The sequence below is a fragment of the Camelus bactrianus genome, chromosome 12 (assembly GCF_048773025.1).
Source record: "Camelus bactrianus isolate YW-2024 breed Bactrian camel chromosome 12, ASM4877302v1, whole genome shotgun sequence".
NCBI classification, from domain to species: Eukaryota; Metazoa; Chordata; class Mammalia; order Artiodactyla; family Camelidae; genus Camelus; species Camelus bactrianus.
In genome coordinates this window covers 68,958,859-68,980,826 of record NC_133550.1, presented here as the reverse complement: position 1 = coordinate 68,980,826, position 21,968 = coordinate 68,958,859, and the positions used below count along the sequence as shown (strand labels likewise).

At 51.5% G+C, this 21,968-nt stretch overlaps 1 protein-coding gene across 1 annotated transcript in view; it reads right to left on the bottom strand.

Moving 5' to 3' along the window:
• LOC123616957 (chemokine-like protein TAFA-5) overlaps positions 1-674 on the bottom strand; it is a 169,489-nt gene extending 168,815 nt beyond the window's left edge. Inside the window, exon 1 of the mRNA XM_074375780.1 lies at positions 443-674. Coding sequence (XP_074231881.1) covers positions 443-554 — 112 coding nt within the window. The 5' untranslated portion in view covers positions 555-674. The remainder of the gene's footprint in view (positions 1-442) is intronic.
• Between the last annotated feature and the right edge of the window lie 21,294 nt (positions 675-21,968).

The window sequence follows — 21,968 nt, the reverse complement described above, 5'->3', positions numbered from 1 at the left end:
GCAGCGCTGCCCGCCCGCCCCGGACCCGCCGCCGCCTCCGGAGCGCGCGGCTCCGCCAGGAAGCCGCCGGCCCGGCTCAGACCGCGGGCCTGGGCCGGGAGCGGCGGCGGCGGCACGCCGGGCAGCCGCGGGCACCGCCGCGCAGGGACGCGCCGCGCCACCCGGGGCCTGGCGCCTGGGCCCTGCCCCAGAGTCGGGGGAGGGAGGCTCGGCAGCGGCGCCGGCCTCTGAAGTGCAAGAGAGCTGGGAGCCTGGGGGGACCCTCGCCCTCCCGGCCAAGCGAAGGACCGGCGGGGACCTGGGGAAAGGCGCGCCCGGAGCTCGTAACTCCTCACAGACTCGGGGCGGCCCGCAGGGCGCCCCGCCGGGGCCGCGGCCCGGGATCGGGGGCCGGGGCCGGGCCGAAGGGGCCGTGCGGGGGCCCGGGCCGCGCGGTACTCACTGCAGTAGGCGATGAGCAGGCTGGCCAGGATCATGAACGCCCAAAAAGTTGAGGACATGCTGGGCAGGGTGGTCGCATCTTGCCGGCTGCTTGTCCTGGGCGATGGCGCCATTGAAGCCGCGGCGCCCGCGCGGGGGGCAGCAGCGCGTCTCAGCAGCCGGCCCTGCCCGCGCCCCCGCGCCGGCCTCCACGTGCGGGCCCCGCGCGCGCCATCCTCCGCCGCCGCCGCCGCCGCCGCCGCCGCGCCCGGGCTCCGGCCCACTGCGCCCCGCGCCGGCCCGCCCCGCGCGCCGCGCCCGCGCCCGCGCCCGCCGAGCCCGGGGACGCCGGCCCTGCCGCTCTGGGCGTCGCTGCGCGCCCGGGCTCGGCGCGCCGACCAGCGATGCGAGGGGCGCGCCCGACGCGCGTGCCCGGCGCAGCGGGGGCCTCGCGCGGGCCCCGGGACTGGCGGGGGAGGCCCGCGGCGGAGGGGACGAAGCGCCAGAGCCGCGCCTCTGGATGGCGACAGAGACGGCCCGGCGCGCCCGCAGCCTGGGCTCCTCAGGGGAGGACGGGCCCGGCCAGCGTGAAGTTTGCGGACTTGGGCCATGTGGCCCGCGGCCCTGGACGCCCGCATCCTTCCCCGCCCCTGCCTGCAACGCTGGGGTGCCGGGTGTTGCCTGGGGCGGGGGTACCGGGATTTATTCCCAGCACTTTGGTCCGTTTCCTCTGATGGGCCTTGTGATCCCTGTTCTGTTCTGTGTATTGGTGTCCCCAGCCCCCAGCAGAGCACAGCCTTGGCCCCACGCAAAGTCCGCTGAGTTCTCGCACCTAGGAAGGCTGCCCGTTTCCCTAGGCGGGGAAGGGACACATGTTCCCGGAGCTCTCTCCTTGTCCCCGCTGTAGCCCCTCCACCTCAGCCCACTGCCCTGGACTTGGTGAATGGCCTCTGTGCCCCACGTTCACAAGGCCTCAGTCTCATATCTCCAGACTACCCCCTACCCCTGCCAGGAGCTGGTCTCCTATGAAAACGCTGAGGTTGAAAAAGCTGACTCCTTGGAGGTCAGTTTCCCCACCCCCTCCTCCTGCGCAGGCCTCGTCGGCAAGACAAGCTCCCATGTCCAGGTGCTCACCTGAGGGCCCTGCTACCAGGGCCTGCCGTGCCGGCCACACTGTCCACCAGGCGCTGCCTCCTGCCAGCTGGCGGACATGCCATAGAAACTCACCCTTCCCAACCCAGAGTCTCTTCTGGATTCTGCATGAGGAAGGGGAGCTGCAGGACCCATGAGGTCCTGTTGGAGCTGGGGACCCTTTCTCAGGAGCCACTAGGGGGCTTGAGCGCTGGACTGAACAGCTGGGAGAAGCGAAGATGGAAGACGGTCCCCAGCATCACTCCTCCACCCGAGTCCTGGCTTGGGAGGCCCCCAAGGAACCCCAGAGCTTACCATGAAGGCATGAGGGAACAGCTGTCCCCAGACCATGCACGCAGGCACCCCTCCACATACACACACACACACACACACACACACACACACCCTGTGGGGGAAATCCAGCAGGGAGGAGGAGGCCCAGACCAGGCGGTCTGTCCAGGTCCCAGGGGTTGGCTCGGTGGGAGCCTTTTCCAGGGGCTCCGGCATGGCTGGGGCTGTAATGTGACTGTGTCCAGGCTCATTTTTTTGGGTATATATATATATTTCTATTGAAGTATAGTTAGTTTACAATGTTGTGTCAGTTTCTGGTGTACAGCAGGAAGCACCCTAAATGTCCATCGACAGATGACTGGATAAAGAAGTTGTGGTATATTTATACAATGGAATACTACTCAGCCATAAACAATAACAAAAATGACATTTTTTCCATAAATTTTCTACTCCTGTTTCATGAAAATACTCTGACTTTGCTGCTCAGTATCTTCTCAACCGCAGCTCCTTGTCTCCCTTTGCCGGCAGGGAGGTGCAGCCAGACTTGTGCTCCTGAGAACCCCAGGGGACACAGGGGGCAGGACCCCTTGTCTTATGTGCCCTGCTGGCCTCTGCCCCCTGGCCAGGGAGGGGCCACCACGGATGCCTGAATCTCCACCTGACAATCCATTCCTTTGACTGAAGCCTTTCATCCTGTTAAAAGGATGTACCTTATAAAAGTGTTTCATCTTCCATTTCGTCCTGTTCATTCTGAACTCCTGCTCTGGACAGTCCTGTATTCAATGCCCGTTTACTGAGCACCTGCTAGATGCCAGGTGCTGGAGGAGGGGTGGTAAACCAGACAGGTGCTTTCTGTCCCCTGGAAATTTCCGGTGGGGTAGGAAACCAGCCGTCACAGAGCAGTGTGGCCAGTGCTGTGAGGGAGGGATAGAAGAGTCTGTTGGGGCAGAGGAGAGATTTGGCCCCGAGTCAGGTTGTGGGACGCAGTCAGGGTGTCCAGGGAAGCTCCCAGTAGAGTGGTTTCCAAACATTTTTGGAGGCATCCTTAAGACAAATGTGCGTGCACACACACACACACACACTTGAAATGAAAGTTTCGCAGAACAATACACCATCGGTACTCTCTGGTATGTCCTAGTCTGGCCAGTTCATTTCTTAAAGTGCTGGCTGTCCACCTGATAATTTTGGTTACTGTCATTTTCTTTGTTTGACAAACACTGTTCCACAGAGAGATGTGCTCTCTGATGAACTTGGGAGGATACCTTGGGGCTGTCATGCCAAAGGACTCAGGGGATGGTGATGGCGACCGTGGGATGGTTGGGGAGGTTGCTCCAAGCAGATGGAGGAGGCACACTGAGTGAGTTAAACCACCTCCTTCATCCCAAAACTCAGACCTGGAGATTTTTGTAGCTGCAATGTTAGGGGTTTGACCTGTTAAAGAAAAAAAACATGTTCAACGACACTTGTTAAAGATGGTAAGGCAGACTTTATTCAGCACCACCAAACTATGTACCGGGACCGCGGGGGTGAGGTTTTGCAGTCGGGGAGAGAGACTGGGCTCAGCTCTGAGGAACCATGAACAAGTGGTTATTTATAGCCGAGGAGCAGGTGGGTCAAGGATGGAAAATTACTAACATCAGGGGTGGGGGTGCTTCTGGCTAAACCAGCGCAACAGGATTCTTGCTGAAGGCAGACCAGGCGGTCAGGCGCCACCCTGCGGGCGGGGGTAGTGGAGAGAGGAGCCTCCTCGGGTATCCCCGGGTGGGGGGTTTCTGATAAACCGACTTAGCAGGGTTCTTGCTAAAACTGGATCCTAGAAGGAAGCACACAGATGGGGCCCAAAGAAGGTCCAGGAGCCCGTCTGGAGATTGATTGAGCAAAGAACCTTGTTGAGGGGAAAACTTCAGGAAGCCGGAGCAGCAGATTGACTAGTTCATGCCGAGCACTGAAAACCCACAGCAGCAAGAAGGGGAATGGAGTTCTTGGCACTTACGCCTCAGAATCCAGGGTGCAGAGAGTCTGAAACCCAGCGAGGCTGGAAGGGGCAAGGAGGGGGGGATAAGAGACGGGACTGGGGCCTCCTGACCGGGGCCGAGGGGCTGACACACAGCCGGGAGGCAGCCCAGGGGCAGGGGCAGATGCCGGAGGTTCCCGGAGGCCTGGTGAGAGACCAAGATGGAAACTGAGGATGGAGATTAGCACAGCGCTGAATTCTGTTGCTAGGAGACGGAAAGCTCAGATCGGGATCCAGCGGGTACTAGCAAGTGACAGCGTGCCGTTGCTGATTGGCTGGGTTTGATCAGCAGCCAGAGCGGATGGAACGTTACGTTGTGGAACTCGACTAAGTTTATTAGAGGATCACACCGCCGCCCTCACTCCAAGCCTGGGAAGCGAGGGACGTGGGCATTCAGCCCCGAGGGAGTCCCCGGGCCTCACCCCACACGCCGCGCTGACGGTCCCAGGGAGGGGCGTCCCTCACCGCGGATGCCTCAGGTGGCCACGGGGGCACCAGCAAAGGAAAGACCCCGGAAGGGAGGTGTGGTTCAAGAAAGTGGGTCACAAGGCACCCCTCCCAAGTCCGGGCAGGAAATTGTAGCATCTCCCCTGCGGGGAACGCGTTCTCTGCTCTCGCGAACAGGAATATCGGCTGTGGTTGTCCCGTTCTCTCTTGGCTTCTCCACATTGAGTGTCATATTTGTCACTGAGTCGTGGGCTGCCCGTGACCGAGAGCTCCCAGGGACCCTGCACCTGGGGCTGGATGTTTTAACTGGGTGAGACGTTGGGATGTCTCCACTGGGACAATGCAGAGGGACGCTTTTATGAAAAAGCAGGCACTCGTGTGTGAAGCACACATGGGGATCTGTGTCCGGCAGGCGGCTGCAGGCCTGGGCTGTGGGGCCCGGCTACTCCTCGCCTGGAGCATGGCGGGTTCCCTCTGAGGGCTGCCCCTGCCGTCCGCGTCTCCCCTGTGCACTAGCAAAGACATCACTGTGTGCCACGGGGGGCGAGGGTCGGGGGGCAGGACAGGTGTTCAAGTCCACGTGGGAGGCGGGCCGGCTGCTTCTCTCGGAGACTGAGGCTGGTGGGAGACCAGCGCATCCTTAATTCTTTAGGAGGTGGGGGTGACTTGCGCTGGGGCCTGGGCACGGTGGGCCAGGACGGAGGTGTCCAGAGTGACCCTAGGCTCTGGCTGGAAAACTAGGGAGAGAGCTGCAGTGTCGACAGAGACAGGCACCGGCCAGCTGCGGGGGACACGTCCTAGTCAAGGCGGTCAGCCGCTTGCGTGGTGAGCTTTCAGGCTGCCGGCGAAGGCGCAGGAGGGGGGCACCCGGGGGCAGAGGAGGGGGGGCAGCTTCAGCGGGAGCAGACGGAGCTCCATGGGGGCGAGACCACGGGATGAAGCCTCAGCGCCTGGAGCTGCGCCTTCCGTGGAGTCGGCGGGTGGGATCGCGGTGTCATTTTTATGAATAATTATCCATTTTACTGATTCAGTCCTAACACTGATAAGTGGTGCTTCTCTACTCTGTCCTGAGTGCCAGGCACGATTCCAAGTTCTGTGCAGGTGGAGACGGCTGACCCTACCTTCAGAACGGCGCTGGGAGCGCGCCTCCCGGGTCACAGAGGAAGCCGGGGCGGGAAGGAGGGGCGGGGGTGCTCCGGGGGTTCAGCCGGTGAGGGTGGCCGGCGGCCCGGCAGCCGGGCTGCAGACGGTGTCCTCGCGGGCACTGCTGGCCCTGCCTCTCACGGCTCCAGTAAGTTCATTGTTAGAACATTTTGTAAAATGGACAGATAAACAGAAAGAAAACAAAATGTTCTTGCCTTCTGCCGCCCAGAGTCAACCACACTTGGCATTTTGTTGGAAACTGCTACATTTCTTTTTTAAAAAATTTTTTGAGGGGTAATTAGGGTTTTTTTAAAAAAAATATTTATCTTTGATGGAGATACTGGGGATTGAACCCAGCATGTTTTGCATGCTACGCACGTACTCTACCACTGAGCTATACCCTCCCCTTCCCTCTCTCTTTTTTTTCAATTGAATTATAGCTGATTTACAGTGTTGTGTTAGTTTCTGGTGTGCAGCACAGTGATTCAGTTATACACATATATACACGGATATTCTTTTTCATATTCTTTTTCATTAGGTTGCTCCAAGCGGTTGAATCTAGTTTCCTGTGCTATGCAGTGGAAACTTGTTGTTTATCTATTCTGCACATAGTAGTTTGTATCTGCAAATACCAAACTTTTTCTTCTTTCTTTCTTTTTTTTTTTTCACGTATCCTTTCCATAGCTCCTTAGTAAACAGATTCCTTGTATGGAGTGAACATTATTTCATGGCTTCACATATTGTCCCAGAAAATTCTTTCCTCAGCAGTCTGAAATTCTATAATGCATAGACACCATCATTTATTTAATCATTGTTTTATTTTTTGGACATTTAAATGATTTCTAGTGTTTTACGCTTTCAAGTGTTTCAGCAATGAATGCATTTGTACTCAAATCTTTTCCTATAGTTACGGTTATTTGTGGGGAAAAAAATGTGGAATTAGAATTGTTAGGTCAAAATAGGGATACCAGTTTAAGGCCTTCCTATGTATTGCCAAATGAATTTCCAAGTGATGTTATATTAATTTACATTCCTCTGGACAGTACGTGACAGTAGCCATTTCAGCCAGCCCATGCCAGCCTGGATTTTTTCATTGACTCAGATAACTTGGACAGTTACTCAGCTGATAAAGTGTTATTTCTGTTCTCGTTTGCCTGTGTTTGTTTTAATGAGGACTGGCAAGGCTCACGCATAAGTCGTCTTAGCATCTTTGGAGAGTGAACTGTTTACATCCTTTGCTGAGTTTTCTCCTGGGGTGTTTGTCTTTTTATTGTTAACTAGCAGAAACTCTTTTAACTTTGGAAATTAACTTTCTGAAGTGTAAAAAATGCAGGAATGTCTAAATAAGACAACAACAGGCATTACCAATCTCTTACATGCATTACACATTATTTGTTCTTCAACTGTTGAGGGCTCAGCAGGCCAGTTTTCCTCTTGTCGATTTGAAGATGCTGTCAGTGGGAATGTGGGTTTTTCTCTTTTGTATCTTGCCATTTTTCATAGCTTTATGGAGGTGCGTGGGTCAGGGTTCTCCAGAGAAACAGAACCAATAAGAGAGACAGAGAGAGACTGAGGTTTAGGGAATTGGGCCATATGAGTGTGGAGGCTGGCAGTCCAGAAGTTGCAGGACAAGGCGGGCTGGAGCCCAGGCGAGAGCTGATGTCCCAGCTGGAGTCCAAAGACGTCTGGAGGCAGAGTTCTCTCTCTTGGGGAGATCTCAGTTTGTTTTGTCTTAAAACCTTCAACCCATTGGATCAGGCCCACCCACATTATGGAAGGTCATCTGTTTTCTCAAAGTCTGTTGATTTAAATGTTAATCACATTTTAAAAATACCGTCACAGCAGTATCTAGACTGGTGTTTGACCAAACGACTGGGCGTTGTAGTCCAGCCACGTGGACATGGACTTGAGCATCACAGGACACCTCACTGGTGTAGAATAAACAGCATGTACTTAAAATGGACTTTTGAAAAATATATTCTGACATGTGTGTACCTGTGGAAACACTGTCACAATCAAGAGAATGAACACATACCCATCACCCCGAACCATCCCCGCCCCGTGTGCCCCCCCCGCCCGCAGCCCCCTGCCCACTCCGAGCTGTGGTTTCCGTCGTGACACATTAGATCGCACTTCCTAGATGTCTATCAAAAGGACTCATATAATGCGTCCTCCTGTTTTCTAGCTTGGTTCACTCAGTAAAATTATTTTGAGATCCACCCACGTGACTGTATCAACAAACAGTTCACTACTTTTTACTGCCGAGTGATGCTCCGTTGCGTGAATATGACAGTTTTTTGTGAATTGACCTGTAGATGGACGTTCGGGTTGTTCGCAGGTGGAGCGATCACAGATCAGCCTGCTGGGAACATTCAGGCGTCAGTTTTTGTATCAGCGCATGTTTTTGTTTCTTGTGGGCGAATATCGAAGAGTAGAGTGGCTGGGTCGTGCTGTAGCTACACACTTGACTTTGTATGAGATGGTGAACCCTTTCACAACGTGACTGTACCCCTTTGCACCTGCGCTCGCAGCGTATGAGTGTCCTCTTTGCTCCGAGTTCTCACGTCTCGGTGTCTGTTTGTTACCATCTTTGTAGGTTGAAATAGCATCTGCTGCAGTAACTTTTTTTGAAGTCCAGTCAGTTTCCGGTGTTGTGTCAGTTTCCGGTGCACAGCACAATGCTTCAGTCATACATGCACATACATATTCCTTTTCATCTTTTTTTTTATTATAGGCTACTGCAAGGTATTGAATATAGTTCCCTGTGCTGCACAGTATGAACTTATTGTTTATCTATTTTATACATAGTAGTTAGTATCTGCAAATCTCAAGCTCCCAGTTTATCCCTCCCCACCCCCTCCCCCCTCTGGTAAGCATAAGTTTGTTTTCTCTGTCTGTGAGTCTGCTTCTGTTTTATAAATAAGTTCATTTGTCTTTTCTTTGGATTCCACATACAAGTGATCTCATATGGTATTTTTCTCTCTTTTTCTGGCTTACTTCACTTAGAATAACAATCTCCAGGTCCATCCATGTTGCTGCAAATGGCATTATTTTATTCTTTTTTATGGCTGAGTAGTATTCCATTGTATATATACACCACAACTTCTTTACCCAGTCCACTGCTGATGGACATTTAGGCTGTTTCCATGTCTTGGCTATTGTAAATAGTGCTGCTGTGAACATTGGGGTGAGTATGTCTTTTTGAATTAAAGTTCCCTCGGACATATGCCCAGGAGTGGGACTGCTGGATCATATGGTGAGTCTAGTTTTAGTTTTTAAAGGAACCTCCGTACTGCTTTCCTGTGGCTTTAGTTTGCATTTCCCTAATGACTGATAATGTTAGGAGTCTTCTCATGTTCTTATTCTCATACATGCAAACAAATACTCCTACAGCAAAGTACCCACAATTCTTTATTGATTTTTGAGAGTTCTTTGTATAATCTAGATTCAAGGTCTTTGAGCAGACATATGATTTACAAATATGTTCTCCTAGTCTATGATTTGTCTTTTATTCTCCTAACAACGTCACTTGAAGACAGAAGTTTTTAATTGTGAGGAAGTCCCATTCATCAATTTGTTCTATAAAGTACATAGTTGGTGTCATATTTAAGATTTTTTGCCTAGTCCCAAACCAAAATGTTTCAGGCGTATTTACTTCTAGAAGTTTTATAGTTTTAGATTTATGATTTGTTTTGAGACAGTTTTAGTACATGGTGTGAGATACAAATGCCAATTTAAATTTTTTCAATCTGATGTTCAGTTGTTCTGGCACCATTTGTTTGAGAGATTATCCTTTCTTCACTGAATTTTCTCTGCAGCTTTGTTAAAAATCAGTTGGCAATGTCTGTGTGGGTCTGTTTCTAAGCTCTGCTCTGTACCACTCGCTGATCTATTTGTTCATGTTTATGCGCACTGTCTTCATTACTGCAGCTTTACAGAAAGTCTTGAAATAAGGTAGTGTTAGTCCTCCACTTTTTTCTTTTAAAAATGTTTTGACTTTTCTAGGTTATTTTCATTTCCATATGAACTTTCGAATCCATGTAGGGTGTAATTGCCATCTTAACAGCTTTGAGTCCACTGACCCACAGACACTGTGTATCTCTCCATTCAGGTCTTATTTCATTTCTCTCAGCAATATTTTATAGTTTTCAGTATACAGATCTTCCCATCTTTTGCCATGTTTATCACATTTTTGGTACCTTTTAAAATGATACTTTGCTATTACTTTAAATAATTTTTATTTCAATTTATGATTGTTCCTACTTATTAGAATTTCATTTGATATTTTATGTTGATAATATATCCTGCAACTTTGATAAACTCAGGTATTAGACCTAGTAACTTTTTGTTGATTCCATCAAATTCCTACATGTATAATCATTAACTTCCATGAATAAAGAGTTTCACTTCTTCCTTTCTAATCTGGATGAGTTTTATTTCTTTTTCCTGCTTTATTGCATTGGCCAGAAATGCCAGTACAATGTTGAATGTAAGTGACGGGAACAGACATTGTTGTCTTATTTCTGATAGTGAAGGAAAACTTTCAGTCTCTTCCCTTGTGTGTGATGCTAGCTGAAGGTTTTGCACACATGCTGTTTTGGGTTCTGGCAGTTCCTTTCCATGTCCCAGTTTTGGAGGGTTTTCATCAAAAATGGGCATTAGATTTTCTAAATGTTGTCTCTGTGTGTCTAGTGAGATAATCACATTGTCACCCCCTCAATTACTACTTTAGTTGTGTATTTTCATTCAATCCAAAATAATCTCTCACTTCCTTTTAATCACTTCCTTGAAAAGAAGAATTAATTAATTTCTTTCATGAGTTATTTAGAAGTATGTCTTTTAGTCTTTAAATATTCAGAAGATTTTCCAGAGATTTTATTTTATTGATTTTTAATTCCATTGACAAAGAAAATACTTTGTCTGACTTGAGTCCTTTATAAAGAATTTGGAACATGTTTTATGCCTAGAATATGGTCTATCATGGTAAATGTTCATGTGTACTTGATAAGAATGGAACACTGCTGTGTTGGGGGATAGTCGACAAACTTCTGTTCCATCCAGTTAGTCCTCAGTGTTGTTCAGGTCATGTGTGTCTTTAGTGGTCTGCCTGCTTACTCCGTCAGCTGCAGAACGTGCGCCGCTGCTTCTGCGCCTGTAATCTTGGATGTGTCTGTTTATCCCGCAGTCCTGCCAGCTTTGCCTGATGACCAGTATCTCGCAGACCATTGTTCCATAGACTTTGTCCATTTTTAATTGATTCCGGTGGGAGGGTATATTCAGCCACTGTTAGTCCATCTTTTTGAAAGCAAAATCACCCTTTTTGTATTTTTATAATTAAACATGTTTCACCCTGTAAAACATGTGGTAAACAGCCACCGCTTCAGTGACTCAGCGCTGCCTGCTGTCCCGTCCGCAGCCCTGTTGAGGGGAGGTTTCTCAGCACAGCCCAGGGGGGCAGTCGCAGCACACGTGACAGAGAACATGTAAGCTGCGGGGCACTGCCGTGTCAGCTGGCCAGGCTTCCAGAGCAGCAGACACCGGCTGCTTCCGGAATGGATGAGAAGGTGTTCACTGAGCAGAGGGCCCTGAAGGTCCACCGTCTCCAAGCCCCAGGCAGCCGGTCAGCACTTGTCCACCATCCTTCTGGTCCTCTTGGACTTTCCTTCTGGACTGTCCCCAGCGCACGCCAACGTGGGCAGCTCAGTGAGGGCCTCCCCGCCACCGGGCTCCTGCCCTCTTTGGTGTGTCCGGTCTTCCCTAAGGCCCTGCCTGCACTTTCCAGAAATGACCCCAGCATCAAAGGGGGTGGGCCCCCTTGTGTCCGGAGTCTCTGCAAAGCTGAGGAAGTGTCCACTGGGGCCCTGGGCTCCATCCCGTCGAGCTGTGAAGGTGGTGCTGGAAAGTTGCGGACCAGGGGCCTTGTGGCTGAGCGTGGACAGCCCTGCAAGGATTTTCTCCCCTCTGCTGCTTTTATTAAGTACTTCTAAAAATCCACTTTTTATTTTAAAACCATTTCCAGTTTATGGGAAAATGGTAACAAGAACACAGAGTCCCCTTACGCCCAGCACTGAACTCCCCGGGTGTCTGCATCTCGTGCCGTGCGCTTGTTACTGGGTTGATACCTTGCTCTAAACCAAAATCTGTACTTTCTTCAGATCTGCTTGGTTTTGGCCTGCTGCCTTTTTCTTTTCTTATTTTTGGGTCCTGGGCCCCCACCGAGGACACACACAACTTACAGTCTTTGCATCGCTCTAGGCTCACTGGGCTGTGTCGGGTTCTCAGATCTTCTTTGCCTTTGCTGATCTTGACAGCTTTGAGGAGTCAGGGAAGGTGTTTTGTAGGTACCCCACCTACTAGGATTTGTCTAATGTTTTCCCAGGGTTAGACTGGGGCCCTGGGTTTTGTAAGGAGGGCCATGGAGGGGAAGTGTCCTCTCCCCATCACATCAGGATGAGAGTTCTGTCCCAGCTCCTTGAAGGCAGAGTGTCTGCAAATTCTTCAGAAGGTTTCTGCCTGAGAGATGCGTGTCTTGTCCTGTTTGTGTCCTCGGCTGGGCACGCATGTTAGCACGGAGCCGGGGCCGCCTGCCCGCACGGCGTGCGCCTGAGCGCTGCCTGACCTGCTCTGCTGCTCCGGCCGCCGGCGCTCCTTCAGCGGGCCCCTCTGTGCCGCTTGCCACGCCCGCGTCACAGAGCGTGTTCTGTCTTTAAGAGCTTATTCAGTATTTTCAGGGTATGTTTTTATCCATCTGTCCACCTGTCTGCACAACAAAACGGCTGTGATTAGCGGAAGATGACCTGGGAGGGGACCCAGTGTCAGAGCAGCCCCAGAAAAATCACGGCTGGTTTATTGTAGGTGGAATTGTGTCTCCGCCGGGCTTTTCCCAGCTCGCTGCGACGTAACAGGCATACGACACTGCGTGAGATTAAGGTGTGCAATGCAGTGGTTTTATACACACGCGTATTGCGAAATGATGATCAGGGAGATTAGTTAATACGGAGGTTCATCAAAAAATTAAAAACAGAACTACCACGTGGTCCAGCAATCCCACCTCTGGGTATTTATCCAAAGGAATTGAAATCAGTACCCGAAGGAGACACCTGCACCCCCATGTTCCCTGCAGTGTAATTCACAGTAGTCAAGACGGGAAGTCGGCCGGAGTGCCCGCCCGTGGGTGGGCGGGTAAAGAAGACGTAGTGTCTGTATATACACAATGGGATATGGTTCGGCCGCGAGAAGGGAGGAAGTCCTGCCATTTGCAACGCGGCTGGACCTGGAGGGTGTTACGCTAGATGAACGGAGTCAGACAACGATGGACACGGCGTGATCTCACTCACGTAGAGCCTGAGAAGAAGCAAGCTCATAGAGAGAATAGACTGGTGGCTGTTTTCTTTTGACACGATAGTGTTGCAGCAAAGTGTGCTACAGCTCAGTTGTGACAGCAGCCTGGATCCGGGCGAGAGACCCAGCAGCACTCGGAGAGCTGGAGAACTCAGTTTATTACGCCAGCGGGCCCAGAGGAGTTAACGCTCCAAGCTCTGGAGCCCTTCTGTAGGTTTACACAGGCTTTCATAGGCTGCCAGTCTACACTTTGCAACATCATATGCAAATAAGGTATAACAGAAGTTGACTAATTAGGAACAAGCTTTGTAGAAATGGGCCAATCAGGAGTGGTAGAAATGGACCCATCAGGAGTGGGCTCAGGGAACCAATAGGATCTTAGGGGTAAGTTCCACTTTCCTAGAAGTAAGCCATTTCAGAGGCAAAAAGAGAGATAAAGCTGCTGGGCCAGGGGACCGGGTGGTGCTGTCAGGAGAGTAGTGGCCCTGCCTGGGGGTCCTGCGAGTCTTTTTCATGGGGCTTCCCATCTCAATAGAAAGAGACCCCGTTCCACCCTCAAGTCCAGACCCTCAGCTGCAGCTCAGGTCTGGGCTGGGGGACCATCCCAGCCAGCTTCTCTGGAGGTGGCCCTCCTGCAAGAGTCTCTGGGACCTGTGTCGCTGACTGGGGGGCCCTCCCCTCTGTCGCAGCTCATTTGTGTTATGCTGGGGGGAGGGGAGCATTTCCGGTTTCACCCTGTTTCTCGAGGCCCTGGGGGTCAGGGACGGGCCTCGGCCTCCAAAGAGGTGGAAGATGGACTCCAGCCTAATGTTTGAGGGGCCGAGGGGCCCACCCTCCCATCCTCAGGGACAGCTACTGTTTGCATTGAGCCGCGAGCTTCCCTGAGAGTCTACTCGAAGGAAAATCCGCAGTCACAGCTCTGAGCGCCTCTCGGAGGCCTTGGTCACTCTGTGGTAGACGTCCAGCCGGCTGCTGCCCAGTCCTGGTCCCCTACGTCTGACAGCACCGTCCAGCTGCTGGCTCCCCAGGGAGCTGCCCCCTTGTCCTCGCCCTTGTGTTTGGGAGTGACCAGTCCATCCCCTAACCCCAAAGTTGGTGGGACTCCCGCCAAGCCTGGAGCCAGGGGTCAGCTCCTGTACCAGCCGTTCCAGGGCTACTGCACGAGTTACCAGGAAAGAACCTGTTCACAGGCACCTCCTCATGTGTGGGGCACACGCTCGGGGCGGTGGAGCGGCATCTGGTGGAGAGGCCGTGCCCGCGGAGCGCCTCCCCCAGAGCCCGGGGTGGGCGGGTGGGGGGGCCACAGAGGGTGTGGGGCAGCCTTCGGTCTCCAAAGCCAGACCCGGCCAGGAAGGCGCGCCGTCCTTTCTGTTTGTTCAGCTTCCCTTTCAGATGAGGTTGTCCACTTTCCGTGAAAGATTCCAACGGATGCAGGAAAAGGTGGGGTGCGGGGGGAGGGCCGCGCTCCTGGTCTCTGCTGAGCCCCTGCCCGACGAGTGAGGGTCCTTGGCTTCATGTAGGAAAGAATTCAAGAACGAGCCGTGGTTGAGTAAAAGTAGGTATTCTCAGAGATACACACCCCATAGGCGGAGCATAAGCCACCCCAGAAGGCCCGAGAGAGGCCGGCTCTGAGCTGCTAGTTCTTATAGCTGACGACTGAGAGGATTAATCTGCCTTGGGGGAAGGGGAGGGGACTCCCAGGGGCGGCCGCCACCCGTTCTTTGACCTCTCACGTCAGCCTCGAACTGTCACATGCTTGTGGGTGTGTCGCTCACAGTGCGTACCCTGAAGCTCAAAGTCCACTGGAGGGCCAACCTCCGCCGTCGTGGGCCTCCTGGTCTGTTGGGAGTTGACTTTCCCGCCATCTTGGTGCTAATGGTTGTGTCATTCCTTGAATGGCTGTGTCCTGTCCCCTCCCTCCTGTCTCAAACCCCCCATGAGAGTCGCGGCTTCCAGACCCAGCGAAGGAGTAGGTCCAAGCTTGGGGAAGCCAGGCCAACATCCCACACTCCCTGTCCCCTCCTCCCCAGGCCTCCACTCCTGCTGGCACCGCCCTGGGCACAGCCCGGAGCCCTCCCGCCGGGGCAAGCGGTGGCTCCCACAGCCGGACCTCATCCCGCCCCAGCCTCGCACCGTGAGGACTGCTCACTCCCACCCGGCCTGGAGCATAGGCTTGGGAGGCAGTTTCACTTCTTGGACTTTGAAACCAAGAGATTTATGGGCTGAAGTTTTTTTTCAGGGGAGCTGTCTTTTGAATTATTGTGTAATTAAGATGCTAATGGCTGTTTATAGAACCTTCTCTGCTCTGTCCAACTGCTTTCTGAATAACAAGGACCGTCCCCTTTGTTATGGTGGAAAACAGCGTTGAGAGCAAAATCCTTCATTAAATCAGTATTCGCATCTTTTTCTTTTCTTACCCTAAAAAGGAATTTACTAACGCTCATTAGGTTTTTGTGTTGTGAATAAATTGTAAAGCATTCTCCCCGCAGCCCGCTTCCTTTGTGAGTGAGGACAGACTCCTTCATTGCTTACTGGGCCCTTGGAAGTTGCCCTAAGAGAACAGCTTCTTAATCAAAGTCTTGATAAAAAAAGGCTTTGCTGATCTCATTCAGTAAAGCAATTCGTGAGCTTGCGGGGTTGGAGCGAGGTCAGCGTGTGGTCAGCGGCTCAGGAGTTGTGAGCCGGCCTCCCGGGGGGCCCCACAGCCCCGGGACTGGCTGACCCTGAAGGTGTGGGTCCCCCGCCACGTCCAGGGAAGGCAGCCTGCTCCCCCTGCAGATGGAGCCTGAGGCCCAGCAGCCTGGGAAGCCGCCCCCTGGCCCTCGGCGGGCCTGGGCCAGGCACCGGGCTCCCTTCTCCATCCAGAAGGGGCTGCCATGTTTCCTTAGATTCAAATCAACTACTTCCTTCTCAGGTCCTTTCCTCCAGCTGCTTCCAATCCCATGTGGGGACACAGCGTGTGACAGCTAGCAGGGCCTCTGGACGGTTGTGTCTGAGCATCCAGGCCCAGCGGCCAGCGCGTGCAGAGCTGGACGAGCCTCCCCGGGGGCTGCTGTGTGCACTGGCCCTGATCCACTCCCAGAAATCTGTTTCTTCACAGTCCTGGAGCCAGAAGTCCTAAATCAATGTGCCTGCGGGGCCCACCTCCCTCCGGAGGCTCCAGCGGGGGTCCCCCTTGGCTTGTGGCTGCATCATCCGTCACAGCCTTTGGGTCGCGTGGCCCCTGCTCTGAGTCTGCGTCTCCTCTCCTGTCTCCTAGTCTTTCATATGGACACTTGTCATTGGATTTGGGGCCCCTGGGGGGTCCGGGTGATCGCATCTCGGGATCCATAGTTCCAGCTGCAAGGATCCTTCTTCCAAACAGGGTCCCCTGCACAGGTCTGGGATGAGGCCGGGGCTCCGTCCAATCCACTCAGACATTTTTGTCTGCAGTAGATTTTCTCCATCTGCTCTTTCCAGACTGTGGCCAGTTTATTGCCCCCCCAACTGTGTTGACACCCTAGCAGGGCCATCTTGTCCAGGTTACCCCCACGGCCGCCTCCCCGCTGCACACCCCCTCCCCTGCTCACCCCCCACACCCAGCCCCTCTCCTGCCCACCCCCTCCCCTCTGCACACCCCTCCCTCCTCCACACCCCACCCCTCCCCTGCTCACCCCCCACGCCCAGCCCCTCTCCTGCCCACACCTCCCTCCTGCTCACCCCCTCCCTCGGCCCACCCCACTCCCCTGCCCACCACCAGACTCCCTGTGGTTTCCACCATTAGCAGTAGAAACTCAGGGAAATTCCCTCACTTCTCTGAGTTCAGTTTTTCTCTCTCAACAACTGGTCGCGAGGACATCCTCACAGGGCCTAACAGCTTAGATGCCCTGCATCACCCGGGCATGTGCACAGCCCGGGCTCCATCACCGTGAGCAAGGAAGGTGACTATCTGATGTAAGACACACAGATCAGAGTGCCTGGCTGGCCCATCCGGCTCGTGGGGGAGGCACGTTGAAGCTGGAACAAGACAGTGACCCCTACACGGCGTCTGGGAGCCCCAGAGCTTCCCCGGTGCATCACCCTCATCCAGGGTAAGTCTGTCCCCAGCCCCTGAATTTCTAGTAGGAATGATCACTCCATTGCTGAGTTAAAAGAAATTTTAAAAATTCCTTGGCATATATTAACATTTGATACCCAAGGTAAGAATCTACCTTAAGAAAATAAAACCAATAGTTTTCAGTGTGTAAGTCAGAGAGCAGAGGTGGGTGAGGACCACGCGGCCTAGCGGGCCGGCTCCTCGCCCGGGGTGTTAGGGGCGTCCACGCCTGAAACCTGTCAGCTGGACCTTGACTTAAAGGAACCAACCAATGAGGCCACAGAAGCAGAGCAGGACCCCGTGAACAAGGAGCCGCAGCACCGTCCTCGCGGGACCACATGGACGTCAGAGGCCAGCCCCCGGCCCCGAGGAGCGTGAGCCCTGCACCTGCAGACGCGGGGTCACCCAGGACGGCGCCGTGCTGACAGACATCGGGGTGGGGCAGGCCAGGTGGGGGCAGGGGCTCAGCCCCCAGGCCCCGCAGCGCACAGCCGGCAGCCTGAGGGAAATGCCGCAGGGGGTTGACCAGCAGGCCTGGCATCCGCCCTGGTTCTCTGGGTCCATGAGAGGTGAAGGGGGTGAGGCCTGACCCGCTGCCCTCAGAACTGGGTTGTGCACAACTGGCTTCCTGGAAATGCTGCCTAAAATGCACAGCATGGAACCCTGATCTCGCCCACTGGCAGAAACAGAAGCGTCTGTTACTGTCGCTACTGTGAAAGGTAGTTTCTTATCCTTTAATCAGATCAACGCCTGAAGACCTCTTCCTACACTTCCACTGCCCTGGGTCTCACCTCCTCCAGGATGGCCTCCCAGCCCTTCCGTGGGTCCATCTAACCGGGGGCTCCCAGCTCCCAGGCTGGCGGCTGTCTGTCTCGTGGGGGCAGGACCACACTGCGTCTTCCGTGGCTTCTGCACACACTGGGACCGGGTCTGCCCAGCAGTAAATTCCAGCAGACACCCTTCAAGAGTGTCCTTAAAATCCTGTGGTTCCCCTCCTGCTTTGTTCAGAAAGCTTGCCTGCTCCTTCAAACGCCGATGTTTTTATTTACCTTATGTTTTCATTACAGGTACTAGGATTCTTCTAATTGCTACCCCATTTGCCTGCAGACGTTGACCTATTTCTTGCAGTTAAAAAAATCACCTAGTCATTAAATACAATTATTACTTCATTCTTCTATCTTTTCAATCTGCCAAACTATTATACACGCTTGATTATTGTAATGTTAGCCACAATAAACCTCAGAGAGAAACTTACCCAGAATCCTATAGCCCCCGCGAATTGTGTCTTTATTTTTCTGAGTTCTCTTTCCGTCTGTCGTACACGTGTGTAATTCTTGCCTATTGCACATTAATTCCTTACTAATTCTGTATTATTTTTTCTACTTAATTCTACAAAATAACCTTTCTTTATCTTTGCTTTATAGTCTTTACAATGTGTTCTTGCTTGAAAAATTTTGAATCAAAGACAAAAATATAAAGATTTGAAATCCTATCTCTTAAAAGCAGTCACAGGGATTTCCTGTCAGGACAGCACGGTTCATGTCTCAGCAACTCCCTTTAAACACAAAGACAGCGTGAGGCTCGGGAACCGGGAAAGCCGCCTATATGGGCTCCACGTCTGGGGAGGAGGGGAGGTGTGACTGCTGAGCGGGTGAACGAGGGCCGCCGGTCCCCAGGGCCACACAGGGCAGACAAGATTGACACCTGCCCAGTGATGGCGACCAGAATCTCAGAGGGGAGATGTGGGCCAGGCTGCAGCCAAGGGGTGGGTGGGGAGAAGCCCCATGAGCTAAGACTGGAAACAACTTGCTGGAAAATCCAGGGGCTGTAGTTTGAGGGGAGCCACAGGCCTGGGGAGATGAGAGGAAACAGACATAACTGTGGGACTGGGATCTGAGCCCAGTCCCTGCTAGCATGGCAGGGGGGCTGGCAGTGTCTCCTGCATCCCTGGAGCACAGCCTGGGAACCCTGTGAAAGGCCTGGATCTGGATGCACCACAGGTGTAGGGGAGCACGGTCCTCAGACGAGGCAGGGTGCCCAGGAGAAGGAGGCAGGAGAGGAGGAGGAGACACAGAAGCAAAGGGAGACAGCCCACCCTCCTCCCACTCAGATCTGTCTTGGATGTCATAACAGAGAAAGGCCCACGAAAGTAAACTCTGAGCAATATAACCAAGAAAATAAACTCCCTCAATGGAAATGGACTCTAGGTGAAAATCACCCAGGCTTTTATATAAAGGCAAACAGAGGCTTCAAAATAAGTACATTGAAGGTGTTTAAAGAGATATTGAAGGTGAAAGAACAGTCACAAATGAATAAAAAACAAAAAGAAAAGAGACAAAATGCCATAAAACGTATTTCTCGTGTGTGAAAAACAACTATTTGGAGATCTTAAATATTAATTAAAAGGGAGTCATTAAAATAAACTCTGTAAAAAAGCAAGCCGTGGTGAACCGCAGCTGCCTGAACGCAGTCAGAACGAGAAGTGGGGAGCTGGGAGGCCGCAGGAGGAAAGCACCCGAAATGCGGTAAAACTCGCCCACGCGCTGACAGGCGCCCTTTTCAGTTTCAGCTTAGACGCAGGGCAGTAAGTTCTTCATTTCTAACTGCGACCACGGTGCAGAAATCTCAAAGCTGATGATTAAGAACTCGTGGAATGATTCTTAAAAGCACCATCAGCATCAGAGCTGCGGAAGGTCAGCAAGTGGAGGCTGAAGGAGAGCTCCTGACAACTTTCAGGGAGACCTCTCAGTACCTCAGAAGTTCCCACAGTGACTACTGCCCCGCTTTAAGAGATTAAAGTCTGAAAAAACATCACAAGAGACTCAGAAAAAGATACTGAAAAAGTCAATGTCCATTAAGAATAAAAATGATTTGCCAACTCAGAATCAAAAGTAACTTCTTCACCTGAAGGACATCTGTCAGAAATATAAACAAGAATCATACTTAGTGACCATATTTAAAAAGCATTCTTTTTGAAGTCAGGAACAAGACTAGGAGCCAGCTCTCACTGCTTCTTTTCAAATTTTCACTGAATTCAGGCCAATGCAATAAGACAAGAAAAAACTGGAATTCAGAAATGACAAAAATGATACAATTATATTTATTTGCAGAAGACATGATTGTATTACATCAGAGAAATAAAACAACCAGATAAATAAAACTACCAAGAAAGTTCTTGGATATATAACTTTACAAAAGGTCTGTTGCCTTCCAAAATAATAAAAGATAGAAAATATAACAGGAAAAGTTCCCATTTATCTTCCCCCACAATATGATAAGTTGACAGAAATTTACCAGTCTTCTACAAAGATTGCAAACTTAAATGGTTATAAATATAGATCTGAAATAATGGCTAGATAAGTTTATGGATATAACATCTTAGTAGTGTAAGCAAGCCAATTCTCCTTAAATTAGTCTTTAAATTTAATGTAATTTTAGTCAAAATTCCAATAGTGTTTTTCATGGAGCACGACGAGTTTGTTACCACATAATGGAGGACAGATAGTAATTGAGTTAATTGTGAAGAAAAAGATGCAGGGCTTGTCCCCCCACGTATGAGGACATATTAAGAAGTTATAGAATTGAGGGGATGTGTTGAGATAGACACCATGACAGGCAAAAAAGCCAATGGGAGGAAATAGCCCAGGACGGGCTCAAGATACATGGAGGCAATACACAGTAGCCCTCATACAGCCTCAGGGAGAACAAGGTAGACTTTTTTTCAACATATGGACAATTACTTATCAATACGGAAAAAAGCACCATAATTTCATGTTGTACTCAGAAATAATATGTGGATGGATTGAACGCTAAATATTCAAAGGCAAAGTTTGAACTTTTTAAGAAGATCTCTTGCTAACACTGTAGCCGATGAACTACCCTGTTATAATAGCCCTCAGAATGGGGGAGAAAATACAAAACACGTGCTTTTAAATGCTTGTCTCTACTCAAAGATAGCAATACAAATCTTCAGAAATAAAAAATAAAAGTGCAAAGCCAGGCTCTGAAGACATCGGCTGCCTGTTTAAGGATCTACTGGTAGCGGTAACGTGGAGTCCGTGTGCTGGACCAGAGCACAGGACACAAGACCCAAGGTGGGGGACAAGTAAGAGTCCTTGCCTGTGGTTGGGAGACTCAATGAGCGACCAGCTCAGAGAAGAAGGAATCTGGAGATAAATTTTCCCTGCAGAAGAGCAGGTGCAGACACTTGTCTTACCAAGTCTGGCTCTGGGTAGAGGGAAGGTGTAGATTCCTTCGAAAATCCATATCGTGAAAATCTGCACAAAGTTTATGGCCTGAGTGTGCGTTTTCTGTGAGGTCCTGCAACACTGTAGCTGATAGTTTGTTTTTAAACATGGTCCCAGGTTCACGCAAAGGTCCTGGCTGAAGAAAATGCAACAGTCCCTGTACTTTCACACTTACAAACTCAACCTCAGGGTCTGCCCAGCGAACGACCCATTGAAAACACCAAAAACATGCAAAGACCCAGAAACCTCCAGACAGGGAAGCACAGAGCAACAGCGCCGTCCCACAGAGGCCGCAGGCTTGGGTCTGGCAGGTGTGCGCACTGATAACACAAGTGCGGACGTGTCGTGGGTTTAAGTGGAAGAGGGAATATAAAGCATGGGTCGAGAACAGACACTATTAAAAAAGAAAAGCTTAGTAAACAAATGAAAAATCAATTAAGCGCTAGAAATGAAAAACGTCGTCACTAAAACAAAAAGCCAAATGCACAGACAAAACATCAGAGCTTGAAAAGGAGATGCAGCTTCTAAAGAAAGGAGTGTGCAAATCAAACGGGAGGTGACGCCTCCGGTCTCTTAAGAGGCAGGGTTCGGTGAGGCTGACGGAGTGACCTTGGAGAACCTGATTCCAGCGACAGCTGAGATCGTGGAAGACTCAGCTGTCGGGGAAGGAGCACGTTCGCCCCCCGGAGGCACGGAGGGAGCCAAGATCCGCAGTCAAGGGGTCCTGGGGAAACTGACGCAGCCTTGGGTGTCGCTAGAAAGGGCAAGTCTTCTCGGTAAACCCTTAGGTCTTCTGCTTAGGAAAACACTTGAATCTTCATTGTTCCTTTGGAAAGTGAGGACGCAGCTGTCTTACAGA